The 20,373-nt window shown below is 35.0% G+C and overlaps 1 protein-coding gene across 1 annotated transcript in view; it reads left to right on the top strand.

The window, feature by feature from the left end:
* The first annotated feature begins 761 nt into the window (after positions 1-761).
* The window catches only part of RBBP8 (RB binding protein 8, endonuclease), an 89,677-nt gene continuing 70,065 nt past the window's right edge, over positions 762-20,373 (top strand). The window contains exons 1-3 of the mRNA XM_069468182.1: positions 762-1,004; positions 3,665-3,874; positions 18,267-18,309. Of these exons, the coding sequence (XP_069324283.1) occupies positions 3,766-3,874; positions 18,267-18,309 (152 nt within the window). The 5' untranslated portion in view covers positions 762-1,004; positions 3,665-3,765. The remainder of the gene's footprint in view (positions 1,005-3,664; positions 3,875-18,266; positions 18,310-20,373) is intronic.

Below are 20,373 nucleotides of genomic sequence, written 5' to 3'. Positions count from 1 at the left end.
TTACAGCATTACCCCTTGTCCAGGTCAGGTCTTAGTATGATTACACAAAACTTTAGGAATGGTTTAAAAGATACTGTGATTCTAGCTTATTCCATTTTGTTCATTTGCAGAATTTCTAGTGCTCCAAAAACGATTCTCCTAGAAATCAAGAAAAATAGGAACACATACTCTCAGTTTGAATATCAAACGAACACCTAAAGAAAAATTTTACTTTTTAAAAAAAAAACATTACCTAACAGCATGTTGTCCCAACAAATAATGCTGATTGCTTCAGATTCTTTGTCATTTCAGGTTTGCCAGAAACTTTCCATCTAACCTCACCAAATAAACATCATTTTGCTATACGGCATCCAGTCCTGTCAGGTCACATCACTAGGTAACAGCTACAAGGATGAAAACTACGTTAGACTGATCCGTATCCATTCCCAAATCAGTTAATTTTAACCTCCCATTGGTACAGGTCACATATACATGCTTTCTTTGCAAAATGCTTAAGTTAGACACACTGTTAAGATAACTTTTACGTAACACCATGGACTTCATGCTCGTCAGACAAAGCAGCTTGAGTTTTCTCCAGCGCATCTCAAAAACGCCGGGGCGGTCGCCATGCTCCTTGGCCCACTCCTGACAGCGCAGAGGCGGCGCTCCACTCTATGGTCAGCCGGCTCCTTAGGGCGGCACCACAGACCAGCTCCTCTGCAGGATCCTGAGGGGCGCCGCCGGGCTACGCGGCGGGAGGAAGGGGCGTGACGTAACGGGAACTCCCGCGTGACGTCGCGCAGGCTCCGGCTGGGCGGGTCCGGCCGCCTCCGAGCCCGGCCGGCAGCCCCGGGCCTTATAGGGCGGGCTGCCCAGAGGGGGCGGCTTTCCCGCCGCGGGTTTGGCACTCCAGTGAGGGCAAAGGGCAAAAGAGGAGGAAAGCGAGCAGCCGTCCCTTCACACCTCCAGAGGGTTCCCGCTTCCCTTCTGGACCTTTCGCGAATCTCGAGGCAATCTTGGAATCTGTGAGTAACAGGAATCTCCTTCCACTACCCGCAGCGGAGGGTCGCGGCGGCTACTTCCGGTCTGGAGCTGCGCGCTAAGCCGAGGGCTTTGGTTCCTGGGGTGGGGGTGGCCGCACGGCTCTAGGACTGTCTGAGGAAGTAGGCTGGGCTCAGGCTAAAGTCGGTGGAGGTGGGCCGGCTGGAAGACAAGCTCGCGGTGCGAGCTGTTCTCTCTGGTCTCCCGCTCGCGCTGAGGAAGCGCCTCCCAGCGCCGAGCCCGCCCCGCGCATGCGCCGAGCGCCGCACGCGCGCTTCCCGCGCCAGGGATGCTGTTAGGCTTTGGAGCTTTTTCCTCAGACCCGCACGCGAAAGCTGCGTGGCAGCCTGGAGAGGCTGATGGAGAAGCGCCCTGGGATGAGAGGCTTTGCACCTCTGCTTTGCTCGTGTAAGAAGACTGCCCAGAGGCCCTTTGAAGTTTGTTTAGGTCCCCTGTGTGACTCAAGGCGTGCTTCTTGCCATACCTGTGTGAGAGTACGTGTGGTGGGACAGTAAATATTTTATAAACACCTTCATTGTGGTGACTTGCACTGCTAAGGGATGCACCAAAATGTTTTAAGTTATTACAGGCCTTTGAGCCCAGAATGCAACTTGAGAGGCAAGATGTACATTTCTGAGAGATTAAGATGCAGCGAATAGCGGTTTAATGGCAAGGAGAGATACCAACGGAGAGTGCTGGGCGTGCAGGATAGGTGGAAAGGATTTTGTGACCCAGAATTTGCAAGTTCAATAGTAATAAAGAGTTTTTAATGTTGTTTAAAAAAAGCACTTGACTTTTAAAACTACCTCTGGTGAGTTACTTTTCTTAAAGGATGTTTATTTTACGCTATTGGTTTTCAGTTGATATACTGTGCAATCTTAAATTATTCATTAATTAAACCTTTATTTTAAATTACTTAATAAAAATAATTAGTTTCCCCAACTTTTTTTTTTTTTCCACAGAGAGATATTTTGTAGTAACTGGTCTCATGACTTGAGTCCCAGCCCTGACATAGCCATGTCCTAACTGTGTGACCTTGGGCGAATCATTTAGTCTCGTTACACCTGTTTACCCAACTGTAAAATGAAATTAATGATAGTACCTGTCTTATATAGGGTTGTTCTGAAGATTAAGTAAAATAATGAATATAAAACACACAATCCTTGCTATAACAATAAATGGTGAGTTTTATTGACTCTTACGTAGGCTCATTGATTTAGGGTTAAAAAGCAGTAGAATGCAAGCCTCTTTGGAAGCCAAGCTGTACTAATGCAGTGCACTCAATCCTGCTTTTAAAAACTTTTTTACGGAATGTACATAAGAGAGACACTAGAATTGTGAAGTCCCTCATATACCTATACATCACCCAGCTTCAATAGTTGTCAAAGTTCAGTCCTTCTTGTTTCATCTTCCCATCCAATGCCCATTTTTTGTTTTAGCTGGAGTATTTTCAAGCAAATCCCAGAGAATGTGTTACTTTGCCTTTAATACCTCAGTAGATATCCCTTTAACAGATAAGACCTTTTTGAAAACATGACCACATCATTATCATATCTAAGAAAATTAACAGTAATTCCCTAACATCTAAAGTATAGTACATGTTCAGTTTTTGCTGATTTATTTTTTAAAAAGGCTAATTGCAATTTTTGAAAAGCTTAATAAAAGTGTATATTTATGTCCGTAATGATTTAAAGTTCACCAAGAGGCTTCACACATACTCTTGCTCCCTTTAGAATTATCATTGTTTATTTTAGCTCCTTCATCAGGGACCTCAAGAAATGGTTAACAAGAGAGACTTAAATCAGTGTAGGCACTCATTAGCAATGGTATGGCATTGGCTAAGGAGCCAGACGTGAGATTTAATAGACTTGCTAATCATTTTACTTTTTAAATGGTAGCTACTTAATGATTTCATTTTAAAAAGACATATTAAAATATTTATTAATCCATTTGAACGTCTTAAGAGTCTGTTACTTCCTTCAAGGGCTATATAAGTAATAAACGTAATCATTCACCTTTATTGTGAGAGAGACATAAAGTAGCTTTACTCTTAATTGTCTTCCACTTCTACATATAAGCTGTTTCTGTATTCACAGATCTTTACTGTGTCTATATGTTACTAACTTCTTTTGTTTTGGAAAGTTACACAGATTCTCATCTGCGTTAATACATCAATCATCTGTCTTTTTTATAACGTGTACATATATTTGGAGGCTTGATAATCTAAAGAATATTTCAGAATGTTTTTCATTTTTTGGTTAAGTATGTTTTTGTACTCCACATCAATTCAAAAGTTAAAAGAGCAATACATTCTTTTATAATAGTAAATCAGTCTGACCATGAATAATTATGAACCTTTCAATTTCTGAATCCTTTCAGTTTTGTATAATTTAGATAATTACTCCTTTCTTGGGGGAATAAGAGAAAATTTACCTGAACATTTTCCTTATATAAAGGCCAAATAACTGAAATCAGGTCTTTTCTCATCAAAATCATCTTTCCTCACTCTCTCCCATCTCTTTTAAAATTCACAGAATGATTAATTGTAAATAAATAAGGAGAACTTGAGCTTGTGTTTCATCCTGACTTCAAATTACATAAAGATAAATGCACGATTCATTTATGTTGCAATCTGTCATTTCAGGTATTTCAACTGTACAAAGACAACTTCATACCTATATAATGTAACAGAAAAGTTCAGAAAATACTGATCAAACAGAAGTGTGGAGTGGATTATTAAGCAAGATGAACGTCTCTGGAAGCAGTTGTGGAAGCCCTGGTTCTGCAGATATATCTAATGACTTTAAGGAACTCTGGACAAAACTAAAAGAGTGTCATGATAAAGAAGTACAAGGTAAAATCTTAAATACCTATAGCAGTATTTTGTTGAGGCTATTGTAGTAATAACTAACTTGGTATGACAGTTTTTTGTATTTATAAATGGAAGAATTGGCCTTTAAGTTCAAAGATCTTGTTTTTAAAGGACATTTACTTTTGTAGTTTTTTTGTGATTCATTTTTAGGGTTGAATTGTTGCTTTTTAGCTACAGATAACTACTATAGGACTTACTTCTTGTACAGCTTGTAGTTACTTGTGCTAATATTTATGAGGTAGTAGAAAAAGTATAAAATTTGTTGACTGAAGACCTAGATTTGAATTCTGATTTCATTATCCTACTTGCTCTGTGATCTCAGCCAAGTTACTTAACCTCTAAACCTAATTTTCTTTTGTAACATTATTTGCAGGATTATTTATAGATGTAAGAATGCTATTTAAGTCATTTAACAAACAACTTTGGGAGAAATCTGTTTGCTGCTAAGCACTGAGATACAAAAGTGAATGGCAGTTTACGTTCAAAGATCCTGCAGTCTAATAGAATCATGTAAGCAGAGAAGTCCAGTACAATGAAATAAGAGCTAAAAGGTTTATATGAAGTGTAATAAATGTACAGAGGATTGAGCAATTATGGTTGGGATGAGTATATGAGTACTATTTGTGTTAAAAGGTACTCCATACAAAGGAATTTACTTTTAAAGCTAAGTTCAAGGTTTGATACTAAGTTTTAATATACTTTAATTTTGTAACTTTAATATAATTCACTTCTCCCATGTGTGGGAAATGCTTCAGATTCCATTTGTTTCTTGATTGCTCATAGGTTTAATACTACAGTGCTTTATAGCTTTACCATTACATTGGAGTGCCATTAAAACATGATCCACCTGAATCCAAAGTGCAGTATGTGGGTCTGTTTTGGCACTTTCCCATGGTAAATTTAATTTCTGGAAGAACTTCGTGATGATAATCTCATCATTAATTAATGGGTTCTGAAATATGAATCCCAAAAGTATTCTTTCAAACCCCGGTATACTTGGAGACACTCATAAAAGACATGTTTTTTGTGTACTTACTATGTGCCATACCTTGTGAATAAGAATGAATCATAAATAGTGCTAGTTTTAAGTGAATTTCTAGTCTAGAATTCTTTTATTGCCCAGACTGGAGTGCAGTGATGCGATCATAGCTCACTGCAGCCTTGAACTCTTGGGCACAGGCAATCCTCCTGCCTCAACTTCCCAAGTAACTGGGACTACAGGTGAGAGCAACTTCTCCTGGCTAATTTAAAAAAAAAAAAAAATTTTTTTTTTGTCAAGATGGAGTCTCACTGTGTTGCCCAAGCTAGTCTTGAACTCCTGGCCTCAAGCAATCCTCCTGCCTTGGCCTCCTGAGCCTCTAGTCTAGAATTTTAATGCAGTGTATCATGTTATCTGGAAACATAAAGGAAGAAGGGTTGTGTATGGTTTACTGTCAGACCAGACTTTACAACTGAATAAGTCTAATTTTAGCTAGGCAAAGAAGATGGTGGGAGGAGAGGAGGAAATTTTCTAAGTAGAGAAAATAGTATATGCAAAAGTTTGGAGATAAGAGCTTTATCCTATTCAAGGAACTATAGACAGTTTGGTATCATTCTAAGAGTAAATGGAGTGGGAGATGGTAGTTTATTGGGGAGGTGGATAAGATATGATGCTAGAAATGTAGATAGATGTAGATTAAGTAAAACAGTATGTGGTATGCTGAAGAGACTGTCATTTTACCTTGTCTTTAGGATTAAGTCTAACACTTTAATCTTGAGTAGACTGGGCATGGTGGCTCACACCTGTAATCCAAATGCTTTGGGAGGCCAAGGCAGTAGGATCGCCTGAAGCCAGGCATTAGAAACCAGCCTGGGCAACATAGTGAGACCCTATCTCTACAGAAAAAATTTTTAGAAATTAGCCGATTGTGGTAGCATGAGCCTGTAGTCCCAACAACTCGCTAAACTGAAGCAGGAGGATCGCTTGAGCCCAGGAGTTCAAGGCTGCAGTGAGCTATGATTGCACCAATACACTCCAGCCTAGGCAACAGAAAAAGACTGTCTCAAAAGAAATAAATAAATGAAATAAAACTTTCATCTTGAGTGCCTGCTTGCATTGATTGGGAGTAGATGTGAGTAGAGCTGTTGAGAAAGAGGCATGTGCTGTAGTGGTTAAGTTCTGGAATTGTGGATCTGTCAGTGTTTGAAAGCCATCTCCACTACTTGAATAGAGGTGGTAACCTTGTACAAGTTATCTAACTTAATAGTGCCTCAGATTCCTCATCTATAAAATAAAGATACTAATAATGCCTACCTCATATTAAATAACTTAATATATGTAAAGTATTTGGAAGAATACCTGGCACATAGTAAGCAATAGTTACTATCATTCTGAAGCAACAATCTCAATGTATTATCAATGCCTGCTATGAACCATCCCAGTTATGGAAAATAGGATACTACAAAAAAGTGTTAACAGACGATTCACATAACTGTTTAGTTTTTATTATCCCCCTTATGGTTTTTTTAAACTGCTGATCTCTAGGAGGAAAAGGAATGACCAACATAACAAACAGGAGAAAAATGGTCAAGAAATCTTGGAAAATTCTTCATTTCCTTCTCTTTTTTGGTGGTGAGGAGGGGGATGCTTTTTAAAAAATTGTGGTGAAACCCACATAACATAAAATTTACCATTTAACCATTTTTAATTGTACACTTTAGTGGCATTAAATACATTCACATTGTTGTGCAACCATCAGCACCGTGTATTTCCAGAACTCTTGTCATCTTGCAAAACTGTAACTGTACCCATTAAGCAACAACTCCCCATTCTTCCCTTTTCCCCAGCCCCTGGCAACCACCCTACTACTTTTTGTCTGTACGAATTTGACTACTCTAGATACCTCATGTAAGTGGAACCCATAGTATTTGTCCTTTTGTGACTGGTTTATTTAACATATTATAATGTCCTCAAGGTTCATTCATGTTGGGCATGTGTCAGAATTTTCTTCCTTTTTAAGGCTGAATGATATACCACATTTTGTTTATCCATTCATCTGTTGATGAATATTTGTGTTGCCTTCATGTTTTGTCTATTGTGAATAATGTAATAATGAACAAATACCTTTTTAAGCCCATGCTTTCAATTCTTTTGGTTATACCCTGATGATAGCCATCCTAATGGGTGTAAGTTGGTATCTCATTGTGGATTTGATTTGCATTTCCTTAATGATTAGTCATGTTGAGCATCTTTTCATGTGCTCATTGGCCATTTGTATATCTTCTTTAGATAATGTTTATTCAAGTCCTTTGCCTATTTTGTTAATCAGGTGGTTTGGTTTTTAGTTGTTGACTTGTAGGGGTTCTTTATGTATTCTGGATATTAACCCCTTTTTAGATATATGATTTGCAAATAGTTTCTCCCATTCTGTGGATTGCCTTTTCACTGTGTTTATTGTTTCATTTGATGCACAGAAGTTTTAAAGATTGATGTAGTCCAATTTTTTTGTTGTTGCCTATGTTTTTGGTGTCATACCCAAGAAATCATTGTCAAATCCAGTGTCACTAAGCTCTTTCCTTATGTTTTCTTCTAAAAGTTTTATAGTTTTACCTCTTACGTGTAAGTCCTTCATCCATTTTGAGTTAAATTTTGTATATGGTGTAAGGTAAAGGTCCAGCTACATTCTTTTGTATGTGGATATCCATTGTTTTCAGTGCTATTTGTTGAAAAGATTTTCCATTTCTACTGTAAATGGAATGGTTTTTGTGCCCTTGTTGAAAATCATTCAACTATGTGTGAGGGTTTATTTCTGGCCTACATTCTATTCCATTGTCTATCTGTGTAGCAGTACTACATTGTTTTAATTATTGTAGCTTTGTAGTAAAATTTGAAATCAGAAATTGTGAGACCTCCACTTTGTTTTTTCTCAAGATTGTTTTGGCTCTTTGGGTCCCTTGAGATTCTATATGAATTGTAAGGCACATTTTTCTATTTCTCTAAAAAATGTCATTGGGATTTTGATAGGTATCACATTGAATCTATAGATTGCTTTGTACAGTGTTGACATCTTAATGATATTAAGTCTTCTAATCCATGAACATGGAATATCTCTCCATTTATTAGTGTCTACTATAATTTTTTTCAGCAATATTTTATAGTTTTCAGTGTATAAGTCTTTTGTCTCCTTGGTGAAGCTTATTTTTAAGTGTCCATTTGATGCTACTGTAAATAGAACTATTTTCATAATTTCCTTTTTGGATTGTTCGTTGTTAGTGTATAGAAATACAACTGATTTTTATGTGTTGATTTTGTATTCTCCAACTTTCCCAAAACTCCATTTCTTAATTGTAGTTTTTGAATTACTACCTGATGTGAACATTAGAAACTCTCTTTAATTTTTTTATTGTTAAGGGTTGGAGTTTAGCTACCTCTGCTCTCACCTGCATCCTTTACTGCTCTGTTATGCTCTATTTGCTAGAGTATGCTGATCTATGTTTCTGTTAAAGCCCTCTTCTAGCATATGGAATTGCTAGTACAATCAGGGTGCAGTAGTGTTCATTTGTGTTTATTATTGTTTTATCCATTAATTTTTCTTTTTAGTTTTAGCTTTTTTCTAAAAATTTCAGAACACAGTGAGAAGTTATCCCCACACACACAAGCAAGTAACCAGTTTTATTATTTTGTGTGTGTGTATTCTTCCAGAATTGTTTTCTAAAGTATGGATATAGGTTCTTTTTTTCATTCAAGGTATAAGATTTTTTTTTTTATTTTAGGCAATTTTACACATATATAAAAGTTAAGGAAGTTATTTAATGAATTCCTATATACCTGTCACTCAGCTTCAGCTATTGTCAATACATGGCCAATCTTGTTTTACATATATTCCATGTACTTCTCTATTCCTTTTCCACTTAGTTATTTTGAAGTCCCTGACATAATTTCATCTATAAATAACAATAGTCTCCACTTATTCAAGGAGGATATGTTCCAACACCCCAGAGGATGCCTGAAACCGCAAATAGTCCTGAACCCTATATATACTGTATTTTTTTCTGTACACGCATATCTACAGTGAAGTTTAATTTATAAATTAGGCACATTAAGAGATTAACAATAAAATAGAACAACTGTAGCAATATACTATAATAAAAGTAAAATCAGGTTTGCTTGAACACAAGCACTGAAACTGCAACAGGTCAATCTGATAACCAAATGGCTACTAGGTGATTAAAATGGGCACGTAGCATATACAGTATGGATACACTGGGAAAGGTATGATTCACATCCTGGGCGGGACATTGTGAGATGTCATTATACTTCTCAGAGTGGTGCACCATTTAAAACTTATGAATTGTTTATTTCTGGAATTTTTCTTTTAGGGACAAGGTCTTGCTCTGTCCCCCAACCTGGAGTGCAGTGGCATGTTCATAGCTCACTGCATCCTCCAACTTGTGGGCTCAAGCGATCCTCCTACCTCAGCCTCCCAAGTAGGTAGAAGTGTAGGTGTGCACCACCACACCAGCTAATTAAAAAACATATATATTTTAGAGATGGGGTCTTCCTATGTTGCTCAGGCTGATCTTGAACTCCTGGCCTCAAACAATCCTCCCCCTTTGGCCTCCCAAAGTATTGGGATTACAGCAACAGCCACTGCACCTGGCCTATTTCTGGAATTTTCTATTTAATATTTTTGGACCATCATTGAGTGCGGGTAACTAAAATCACAGAAAGTGAAGCTGCAGATAATGGGAAACTACTGTACTTCGATATTTTTGGTGGTCTTTTTAAAACAAAAAATGCTATTGTCACACTAGCAAAACAAATTATTTAATATCAACTAATACATATTAGATGATAGAGTTGAAATTTCCCCAGTTATGTCAAATGTCTTTTTATAGTTGGTTTATTCAAATCTGTATCTAAATGACATGTTACATTTGATTAATATGCCTACTGATTTTTTTCAGTGTAGTTTTAATTTGTATTTCTCTTTATAAATGAGATTAAGCATCTTTGCTTATGTTTAAGTGTGACTTGCATTGCTTTTTCTTTTTTCTTTATTTTTTTGAGACAGAGTCTCACTCTGTTACCTAGGTTAGAGTGCAGTGGCATCATAGCTCACTGCAACCTCAAACTCCTGGGCTCAAGCAGTCCTCCTGCTTGAGCCTCCTGAGTAGTTGGGGCTATAGGCACACCCCCACACCCAGCTAGTGTTTCTACTTTTTGTAGAGGCAGGGTCTCACTATGATGCTTAGTCTGGTCTCCAACTCCTGGCCTCAAATGATCCTCCTGCCTTGGCCTCCAAAAGTGAGCCACTGTGCCCGGCCTGTATTGCTTTTTCTGTGAACTGTTTATATAATTTATTGATTGTTTTCTTGAGTTTTGGACCTTTTTCCTGTCATTTTGCATAAAATTGTTTATATCTGAGACAGATTAGTTGACTTTAAATATTAAAAAAATTAGAAATTCAAATTTGTTTTTAATAACAAAGATCTAATTTTAAAATAAATTGGGAGGCCAAGTTGGGACAACCACTTGAGGCCAGGAGTTTGAAACCAGCCTGGGCAATATAGTGAGACCCCATCTCTAAAAAAAAAAAAAAATTAAAAAAAAAAAATAGCTGAGTATAGTAGCACATGCCTAAAGTCCTTACTACTTGGGAGGCTGAGGCAGGAGGATTGTTTCACTTGAGCCCAGGAGTTAAAGGCTGCAGTGAGCTGTTATCATGCGCTGTACTCCAGCCTGGGTGACAGAGTGAGACCCTGTCTCTAATTAAAAAATAAATAAAATGGCCATATGTCCAGGAACAGATATGAATGTTTTAAATTAATTCATGTAACTGCACCTTTTACCCCTAGAAGTTCTACCGTAAAACATTGAGGAAGGATTCTGAGTTTTAGTACTGACTTGTCATTCATTTAGTAAAAAGTTAGTGAATTGTATATGCCAGGCATGGTAGCAGTACTTAGGATACAACAGTGAAGAAGACATGATGGGTTTTTTGGGCAGTTGTATTCATTTTCTTTAGGAAAATATTTATACAGTATAATTACATAATTAAATGATAGCAGAATTAGTAAGATACAAGACACTATGTTTTGATAACACTGATAACAGTGTAATAAGCTACATGTACTTCTTTTTTTTTTTTTTTTTTTTTTTGAGACAGAGTCTCACTCTATTGCCCAGGCTAGAGTGAGTGCCGTGGCGTCAGCCTAGCTCACAGCAACCTCAAACTCCTGAGCTCAAGCGATCCTCCTGTCTCAGCCTCCCGAGTAGCTGGGACTACAGGCATGCACCACCACACCCGGCTAATTTTTTCTATATATATTTTTTTAGCTATCCATATAATTTCTTTCTATTTTTAGTAGAGATGGGGTCTCGCTCTTGCTCAGGCTGGTCTCGAACTCCTGATCTCAAACGATCCGCCCACCTTGGCCTCCCAGAGTGCTAGGATTACAGGCGTGAGCCACCGCGCCCGGCCTACATGTACTTCTTTTAAAACTGGGAAGATACAGTCTTCCAACTTCCATTGAAGAGGAGCTGTAGCTTCCTTTTGTTTTATAATACTGTGATCCCAGCATGTAAGTTTACCAATAAGAACAAGTTTAAACTATTTATAGGAATGTTATTTGTATTTAATATAAAAAAATTTTATTCTTCGTGACCTAGAAGTGAAGCACATACAATATTTTGAAATAATTTAAATAGGACAAGATATACTTGATTTTTATTAAACATTTATAGAGGGGAATTAGCATTCAGCCATCTTTAAGCATATGGTTAAATTCTTCATCTTTCAAATAATTACTTTCTTGTTTTATAACTGGTTTTAAGAAGATCATTAAATTTTTACTATGCAGAGTCCCATCTTGCTCATCTTTATATCCCTGTAGGTAAAAGTGCTTAGCACACAGTAAGAAATCAGCAAATGGCATCTAAATGAATTGCATAGTTTAGAACTAGATCAATGGAACATTTTCCTGGACTTCAGTTTTTAAAAATCCATGAAATATGAAAATATCTAAATTTTGTGCCTGTCTAAAACCCTGGAATACTTTACTACCCACTTTAAATTTTTTATTTTTAGATAATATTCTAGAAAGTTGGGAAAGGAAAAATAAATCACTACAAGAATGACATTTGTGCTTTTTGTGTTTTCTTTCCTAGTTTTAAAAAAGATACATGCAGCTTATTGTTGTGGTCATTGTACATACTATTTTATATCTGGCTTATTTTTGCTATTTTATTTATCTAAACTACTTATTTTTTCATGTCATAAATAATCATCATTTTAGAATTTTTATACATACCCATATAAAAACTAGGCCAATTTTATTTTTAGGTTCTGAATTTAACAGAGATAAAATATTTGACAGATTCCTTCATGTTCTTTGGTGTTAAACAGGATCTTCATGAGACCCCCATTTTATGATGAGGAAGTGTCAAGAAAATAAATAATATATTCTTTGATAAGAATAATATGCCATATTCATCAAATTATAGAATATATGAAACTCACAGATGTTATGTAGTAGATAATTCTTTTAAATTGTGTACTGTTCATGGCTATGTTTTAATAGTAATCTTGTTCCCAGAAAAGTTAGTTTGTATACCTTGGAAAACATTAAGGGAGGAATATAGCAATTGTTGGTGTATATGGTTAATATCCATGTGTTTGTGAACATTAGGTATTGGATATATGTTTGAGCTGATGAGCTATTGATCAGGCCACTTTCCCAATTTCAAATCACTTATGGATTTTTAAAGGTATTAAATGAATAAGCACTAGTTTTTAAAAATGATGCGTCATTTAAAAACACTTGGTTTGGGCCATGCCTTTGTCAAATGTTCCACATAGTTCCATATAAAATTAGATCCTCTTTGTGATAACTTCAAAGACATGCCTGAAGGGAACTTAATTTTTTTAAGAAGGTGGGGGATCCACTTGGAAAAACCGGTATAAGAAGCTATTTGAAAGACATCAAACATGGACTTGTCTGGACTTTGCAGGTTTTGAAGTATATATGGGAATCAAAATTGACTCATTACTTTTAAAGCTTCATGTCAGTAAAAAACAAAAGAGAAATGTTATGAATGGTAGTACTTGAGATATATAATTTTTAGTTAGCCATGTAAATCTATCCATAGGAACCTACATGCATCTGAATACTTACATGCATCTATATGTGTTTAGATCTTTTTTTTTTGCTTCATTTAACCAAAACATAATAAAATGATGGCAAAACGTGACAGTATGTGCACTGTGCACTGATCACAGCATAAGCTACATACATTTCTTTTAAAACTAAGAAAGAATAAACAGTTTCCCAACTTCTGTTGAAGAACAGCAATATGCAAACCGGACCATTTTTGTTGAAGAATTCTGGAGACACTTGTGACCTAGTTCTTATATCTTTTCTCTTTAGGATAATTGTATCCCTTCATGATTGTTCATTCCAGTGTCTTATGTCCTTTTGTGGCAAATGCTGCTAGTATGGGGTAAAACACAAGTTGTTACTGTTAACATAGAGTTTTTATGCTTTGAGTTCAGAATTAACAGGTGGTTTTATTAGAATTTAATAGAAACTTCAGAATTCTTTCAATTTTAGAAGTCGTAATGTGTATTCGATTGGGTACAAGATTTTTTGCGTTTTAAAATCTTTTCCAGTATCAGGTTTATTATTAAAAACACAGATAATCAAATTTTAGAATATTCAGTTTTTAGAACACCACTTTTTAAATAAATGGCCTCTTGTCCATGCCAGGTTTTGCCATCAGCATCTCAGCTGTTATATTTTCTATATCTGATAAACATGGCAATCAGTTTCATAGAAAAATAGGCAGGTTTTAGGGGGCAAAATTCAAACCCCTTTGAAGGAGTGGGAAAGTATAAAGGCTCTAATATGACAGGATAAGTATTTCTTGATTCAGTTTTAGATTGCTCCATTTATTTTCTTAGATGTTTCATCAAAAATTCCAAAAAGAGTACATTTATATTAAGACTATAAAAATTAACAATGAAAGGAATTGCATGTAATTTTGATCCATAATATCAATGTCCCATTTATCAAGAATGCTATCAGCAACTCTCGTGCCTGTTATTTTGTTATTTGAATTTACATCTGTAAATTCAATAAAATCCACCAAAAAAATTTAACCAATTTTGAGATAATTAAATCTTAAAGTGAGTACATCTTAAATATGGCTGCATCTTTTAAAGACAAGAGTTTACACTTTGAAATTGAAATAATTTATTAGGCAACTATAAAAATACTAGCAGTGGTAGTATTTTTGGTAGAAGTTAAATTACTTGATTTATATATATAAAGCCACTTCTTGTCAAGAAAGGTGATGTTAGGATTTTTTATAATTCAAAACCATAAATAACTTGTTTAACAGTACATACAGTACATATGGTTTGTTCTAGGTAGAGAACTAAAATAAGTAAGAATTAACATAGCAATGATTTTTGTTTATGTATAACAAGTTGAATTATTGCCTCATTCCTGAACTCTTAAATTTGTTTGGTTTATTATAACTACACATACAGGCCTTTAATCGTTTCATTTCCTCCAAAATTCATATATGAGTGGGTGTAGGGTTAATTGTAGTACAGTACTTGGTCTTTTGAACACTTTCCTCAATAGGTATCTCAGGTTGCCAGTGTTACAATCCTTGATACTTTGTTGAACAGACTACCTGTTCGTACAGGAGCTGCATTGTTGTATAGCCTCATTCCTTCCGTTGGGTGTGGAGCAGGATTAAAGCACACTTTATAGAGGTTCTAATTGTAGATGCCTAATTGACTTGATGAATAGCAAATGCTAAAATTTAAACATACACACATAGATACACACATAAACCTGTTTCAGGGCTGATCTGCGTGACAGAACAAATGCCTCACAGGTGTTGAATGCTTGCGAGATAAAAGAGCAGTTCTTTCCATATTTCCCAAGAATTTTCTTTTGAAGTTTATATGGATTTTCTATCTTATTGTTTCTTTTCTTAAAATGGTTCATGGCAAGAATCCACTTCATCTTTGGCTGCACTTTTCACTTCTAAAGGCAGACCTGATTTTTAGAAGTCAGCCAAAATTAAAAACAATAAAATCTGTCAACAAGTAAATTTTCACACATTTTGGGAAGGGAAGAAGAGAGAAAAACTGCTGACTCTAGTTTTTGGCATAGTAGGGTCACAAATTCTTCTTTTCATAGTTCTTCAAGAATGAGTTGATGCTTTACCAAGCACTTTCAAGGTCTCATGGATTTGTCGTCATTACCTGAAAGAGAAGAAAGCTTCTCAGGCTAGGAACTTGACAGATGGAAAAGATTTTTAAAAATGAAAAGATTATACCAGTTTTTATTTTTAATTTGTAAAAGATAAGTTTCCCTTTATTATGTTTTATATTTTAATAGTGTTCCAACGCTCCAAGGGGGCAAATAGTTTCCCATTTTAGCTTTTGGTTTTTTTTTTAGCTTGTACTTTGAGCTAATTGTAGATTCACACATAGTTGTTAGCAATAATACAAAAAGCTTTTGTATACCTTTTACACGTTTTTCTCCAATGGTGGCATCTTCTTGTATAACTATAGTTAATTATCCCAACTGAGACACTGATAGTGATAAAATCTACTAACCTTACTCAAATTCCACCAATTTTAGATGTGTTTACTTGTGTGTGTGTATGTGTGTGTATGTATTTGTTTCTGTGCAAGTTAATCACATGTGTAGATTCCTGTGACTGCCACCAAGGAGCCCACATGCCACTCTTTTAAATCCCCAGCCACCTTTCTTCCGCCTATCCCTCCAACCTCTGGCCACCCATAATCTGTTCTCCATCTCCACAGTTCTGTCATTTCAAGAATGTTGTCTAAGTGGAATCATACAGACTGTAACCTTAGGAAATTGGCTTTTTAAACTCAGCAATAATTCCCTTAAGATCCATCCAAATTGATACACTTATCAATAATAGTTCATTCCTTATCATTGCTCAATAGCGTATGTGATACATGGATGCAACCAATGTTTGGGTTGGTTTTTTTTTTTTTTAACAGTTCACTCGTTGAAGGATGTTTGGGTTGTTTGTAATGTTTGACTATTAGGAATAAAGCTGCTGTGAACATTCGAGTACAGGTTTATCTGTAACATTTATTTCACCATCTTATTCTTAACGTTTTATTTACTCAAATCATAGGCCATAGAATTGACGGTAAAATGTGTCATGTGTCACATCAGTTGCACATTTCCTAGAGGTGAAATTTGAGATATAGGGCAAAGGTGTAACACCGAAAAAATTCTCCACAGCCTTTATTTTTCCACAATACCCAGATTTCCTGGATAAATCATTGCCACCGAGGCAGTAAGAGGTAGCCTTTCCATAAGTGTCTGTGTGACCATGGTTGGGAAACCTATAGATTTTTTTAAAAACTTTTATTTGTCTAAATTATATTGTCCCAAAGATTGTACTAAATTCAACAGTGAAAAATTCTGTTCTTAGAAATGATAAATATACTAATGTTTCCACACAAATTATATGGAAAGCTTTTCTAAATGTTTAACTTACTAGAATCCATGAACTACCAAAGGCAAATAGTAAATAATCTTTGACTTTTCAAGTCTTGAGTAAATATAGAACTTTTAAATTTTCTAGGCAGTTTATTTTAAAAGGTAAATAAAATATCTACAGTTGAGGAAATTGTAGAATAAAAAAAGCACCGATTTAGGAATGAAAAACTAAATGCTGAGAGGTTTTTTTTTCCCCCTCCTTTATGTTAATCACATTGTAGAAAATAGGGTGCATAGAGAAAATCGAAGAAAAGCAATATTCAACTAGAAAAATTCAACTAGCATTAGATTTTTGGTGTGTTTCTTTTTAGTTGTTTTTGTATGTTTTTTGAAGTTTTCTTTTTTTGTTTATTAATAAAATTTCAATTTTATACTCATTTTTATATTGCTCCATAAGAAGTTACTGAAATAGTTTTAATCATAGATTGTATAGACTTATACAAGTCTAACATGTATTATACATTTATATTTCAAACAGTTTATTGTTGCTAAATTGACTTAATTTTTTTTAATGATTTTAATATTGGCATATTATTCTATCTAGTGGTTATATAATATTTTACTTTAACAGGGGCCAAGTATGGTGGCCCACACCTATATCCCAGCACTGTGGGAGGATCACTTGAGGCCAGGAGTTCGAAACCAGCCTGGGTAACATAGCTAGACTCCATCTCTACAAAAAATAAAAATATTAGCCAGGCGTGGTGGTTCACACCTGTCCTAGCTACTTGGGAGACTGAGGTAGGAGGATCTCTTGAGCCCGCCCAGGAGTTAAAGATTACAGGGAGCTATGATTTGGCTACTGCAATCCAGCCTGGGTAACAGAATGAGACTCTGTCTCCAAAAAAAAAAAAAAATATTTTTTTTACTTGAATGTGCCTTTATTTTGAGTATTTTGCTTGCTATAAAATTGTTATTTATTTTTTATGACTGAGTTTCTTTAAAGGTTAGAATCTAAGAAGTGAGATACCTATGAAAAAGACTTGACATATTGCTAAGTTGCTTTCCAAAAGAATCATACGGATTTACAGTACCTTCAGCAAAGTATGGGAGTATAGTTTTTGATACTTTAATCAATATTGGGTATTATGATTTTTATAATTTTGCTAAGTAATTGTATCGGTTTGCATTTATATTCATTGCTAGTGATGTTATATGTATTTTCACATCTGTTTGACTGTTTTTCTTCTTTTGTTAATTACTATTCATGTAAATTAGAAATGTCACCCTATTTTCTCTATGTCCTTCCTTGCAGTTTCAATGTCTATCAGTTTGCTTTCTTCTCAATAACTACCTGACTCCCACTCTTCTCTGATGTTTTGTGTCAAACTTAATTAAAATTAAAAATACTTGTAACAGATATCTTGAGAGAAAAACACTAGTGTCCTTTGTTAAGTATTTATCTGTAAGCAATTTTGCTCCTAATCCTGGACTTCCTGCCACAATCTAGTTTAATCCCAGAAGATTTGAGCCTACATAAACACCATTGCTGTGAGCAAATACATAGGCTGTGTCAGAACATAGACCTTCATTTATAGTGAACTTCTAATTATATGCTTTCCCCTGCTATTAGAAAGGAAATAAAGTGGGGAAAATTTCATTCCACTTGGCTGTCATATGATAGACTAAAAGCAAAAATGTTGCAGATATACTTTTGTGACCTCAGGGTGTAAGTAAAGGGAATACTGTCTACATACTAATGGGACCTGGTTCGTTATTCAGAGACCAGACAGAAGTGACTTAACAGTATAGCATTTGGCCCATAAAAGAACTTAGATAACTTTTTTAGAAATAGTAAAATACTGTTTTTTTTCTTTTTACTTTTCAGGTTTACAAGTAAAGGTAACCAAACTGAAAAAGGAACGAATTTTGTAAGTATCAGTGTGTAACATTGATGTCTTATTTATAAAGTAATTGATACTGATGTCCTGTTTGGCCTCAATATCTTATTTATAAAGAATTAGCTTTACTTAATGTGGGCCTTAGATAGTTGATGGCAATTTTTTTTCAATATTCTAAAGTAGAAGGATTAACTTTATAATTTTAAGTATAGCTTTAGTTAATATTTGCATATGGATATTTGCATTTTAATTTAACATATATGATCTATTTTCATTAAGTATTTATTAAAGTGACAACTGACCTATAAGCTCATTTTGGTCTGTCAGTGGCATTCTTTTCTCAGTTATGATTAACACCTGGATTCAAAATTCTACCAGAGAGGGAGCAGAATAATTTTGGGATTTCTAAACTCATATAAGAAATAGAAACAAACTATATAAGTATTCTAGGACTCATTTTAAGTAGTTTGAAATGACTAGCATATCCCTGGAATTGTTTTGGTTATTAAGCCCTGAATCAGTTCTGATTTTCTAAGTTCAGGAGCAGATTTTATTCGTGGTTTTTTAGAGCTTCCACGTTCAGGAATCTAAAACAGATGGCGTAATAGAGTATAGCACCAATAACAAAAATCAATATCATGTGAGTAATAATTTTACATTTGCTTTACGGTATATACATATGAGCCTCAGTTACTTCATGTTCTAAAGCTTCCAAGGCTGTAACTGAAACCTAGAGTTACTAACCATTCATCAGAACACCTAGTTGTTTTCTCTGTTATAATCTGAAAATGAAAATTGGGAAATTTTTCCTTACAAATAGAAAGTCGTGTTTGGAAGTGAACTTAGATTCAGAAATATAAAATCATAAAATTTTTAAACAGTTTTGTTTAAAATAATTTTCTGAGTCGTCTTCATTAGTAATACTTTTAAATGCCTTTCATTGTTTTTGCTTGCTTGTTTTTTGTTCTTTTCTTGCCCTGTCCGTATAGGGCCACTGGAACCTTTCGTTGTTAAAAGTATACATGCTCCTATCTTAAGATGTCATTAACCATGGAAGAACTCATATCTCTGTTTCTGTAGTAGAACTGTGTTTAGTTCCCTAATTGAGAGCTTGTTTTTTACTTGCAGAGGAAATGAAACCTTTTCTGAATAGTAAATTTAGGATGTTATCTTATTAGGTAGGACATTTTCTACTGTGAAAAACAAAAACAAGCAGAAGTGACTTTTACAGTAAGGAAAATGTGTTCTTTCACATAGAAGGCCCAAAGAAGGGACATTCTAGGACTGATTAATAAGTGACTCATAATCATAAAAGACTTAGATTATTTCTGTCTTCTCTGCCATCCTTAGTGTTATGGCTCACCCTCTTAGTCTTGATTCCCTCACCGCAAAATGGCAAGATGGCCATCATCATTCTAGTCATCACTTGCAGAACATCCTTGGGTCCCTTTTTACCTATTATAAAAGTTTCCCAGAAGCAGCCCCCAGCAGACTTCTTTACCTCATTGACCGTAATTGTGTGGTCAATTCTAAACAATAACTCACAAAGGGAATTGAATTGGACGTGATTGACTCAGGCTAATAAAGATTCTGATACTATTTTATAGTGTATTTTAGGATTGAGCAAATATTAGTATCAGTAATATTACTAATTATATTATTAGTAATATTACTAATTATATTATTAGTAATATTAGTAAATATTATATTAGTAATATACTAATGTAATACTAATGTAATATACTAATACTAATAAATATTAGTAATATTATTAGTAAATATTAGTAAATACATTGCCAGTAATCAGAGCCAACATTTTCACTATCAGAAAAAACGGGTCACAAAGTACAAAAAGAGGGCAGGCTAGGATGAATCCTGTGCTACTGGGTAGGAATTGGAATTATCAGCATGCACTCATGGTTTAAAAATATATAAATAGGTATAGATTTGTGTTAATGTGTATGAGAATGTACATATATTTCCTAGGCTTGTTCTATTTAGAGGGCCTAGAAGCAATAACACCCCAGTAGTAATAAATACTCCTGAAGCTCTGATCTTGCTTTCTAAACAACTTTCTCCAGTAAAAAGAGTTAA

The sequence above is a fragment of the Eulemur rufifrons genome, chromosome 5 (genome assembly GCF_041146395.1).
Source record: "Eulemur rufifrons isolate Redbay chromosome 5, OSU_ERuf_1, whole genome shotgun sequence".
Taxonomy (NCBI): Eukaryota; Metazoa; Chordata; class Mammalia; order Primates; family Lemuridae; genus Eulemur; species Eulemur rufifrons.
This window is presented reverse-complemented; position numbering and strand designations above follow the sequence as displayed.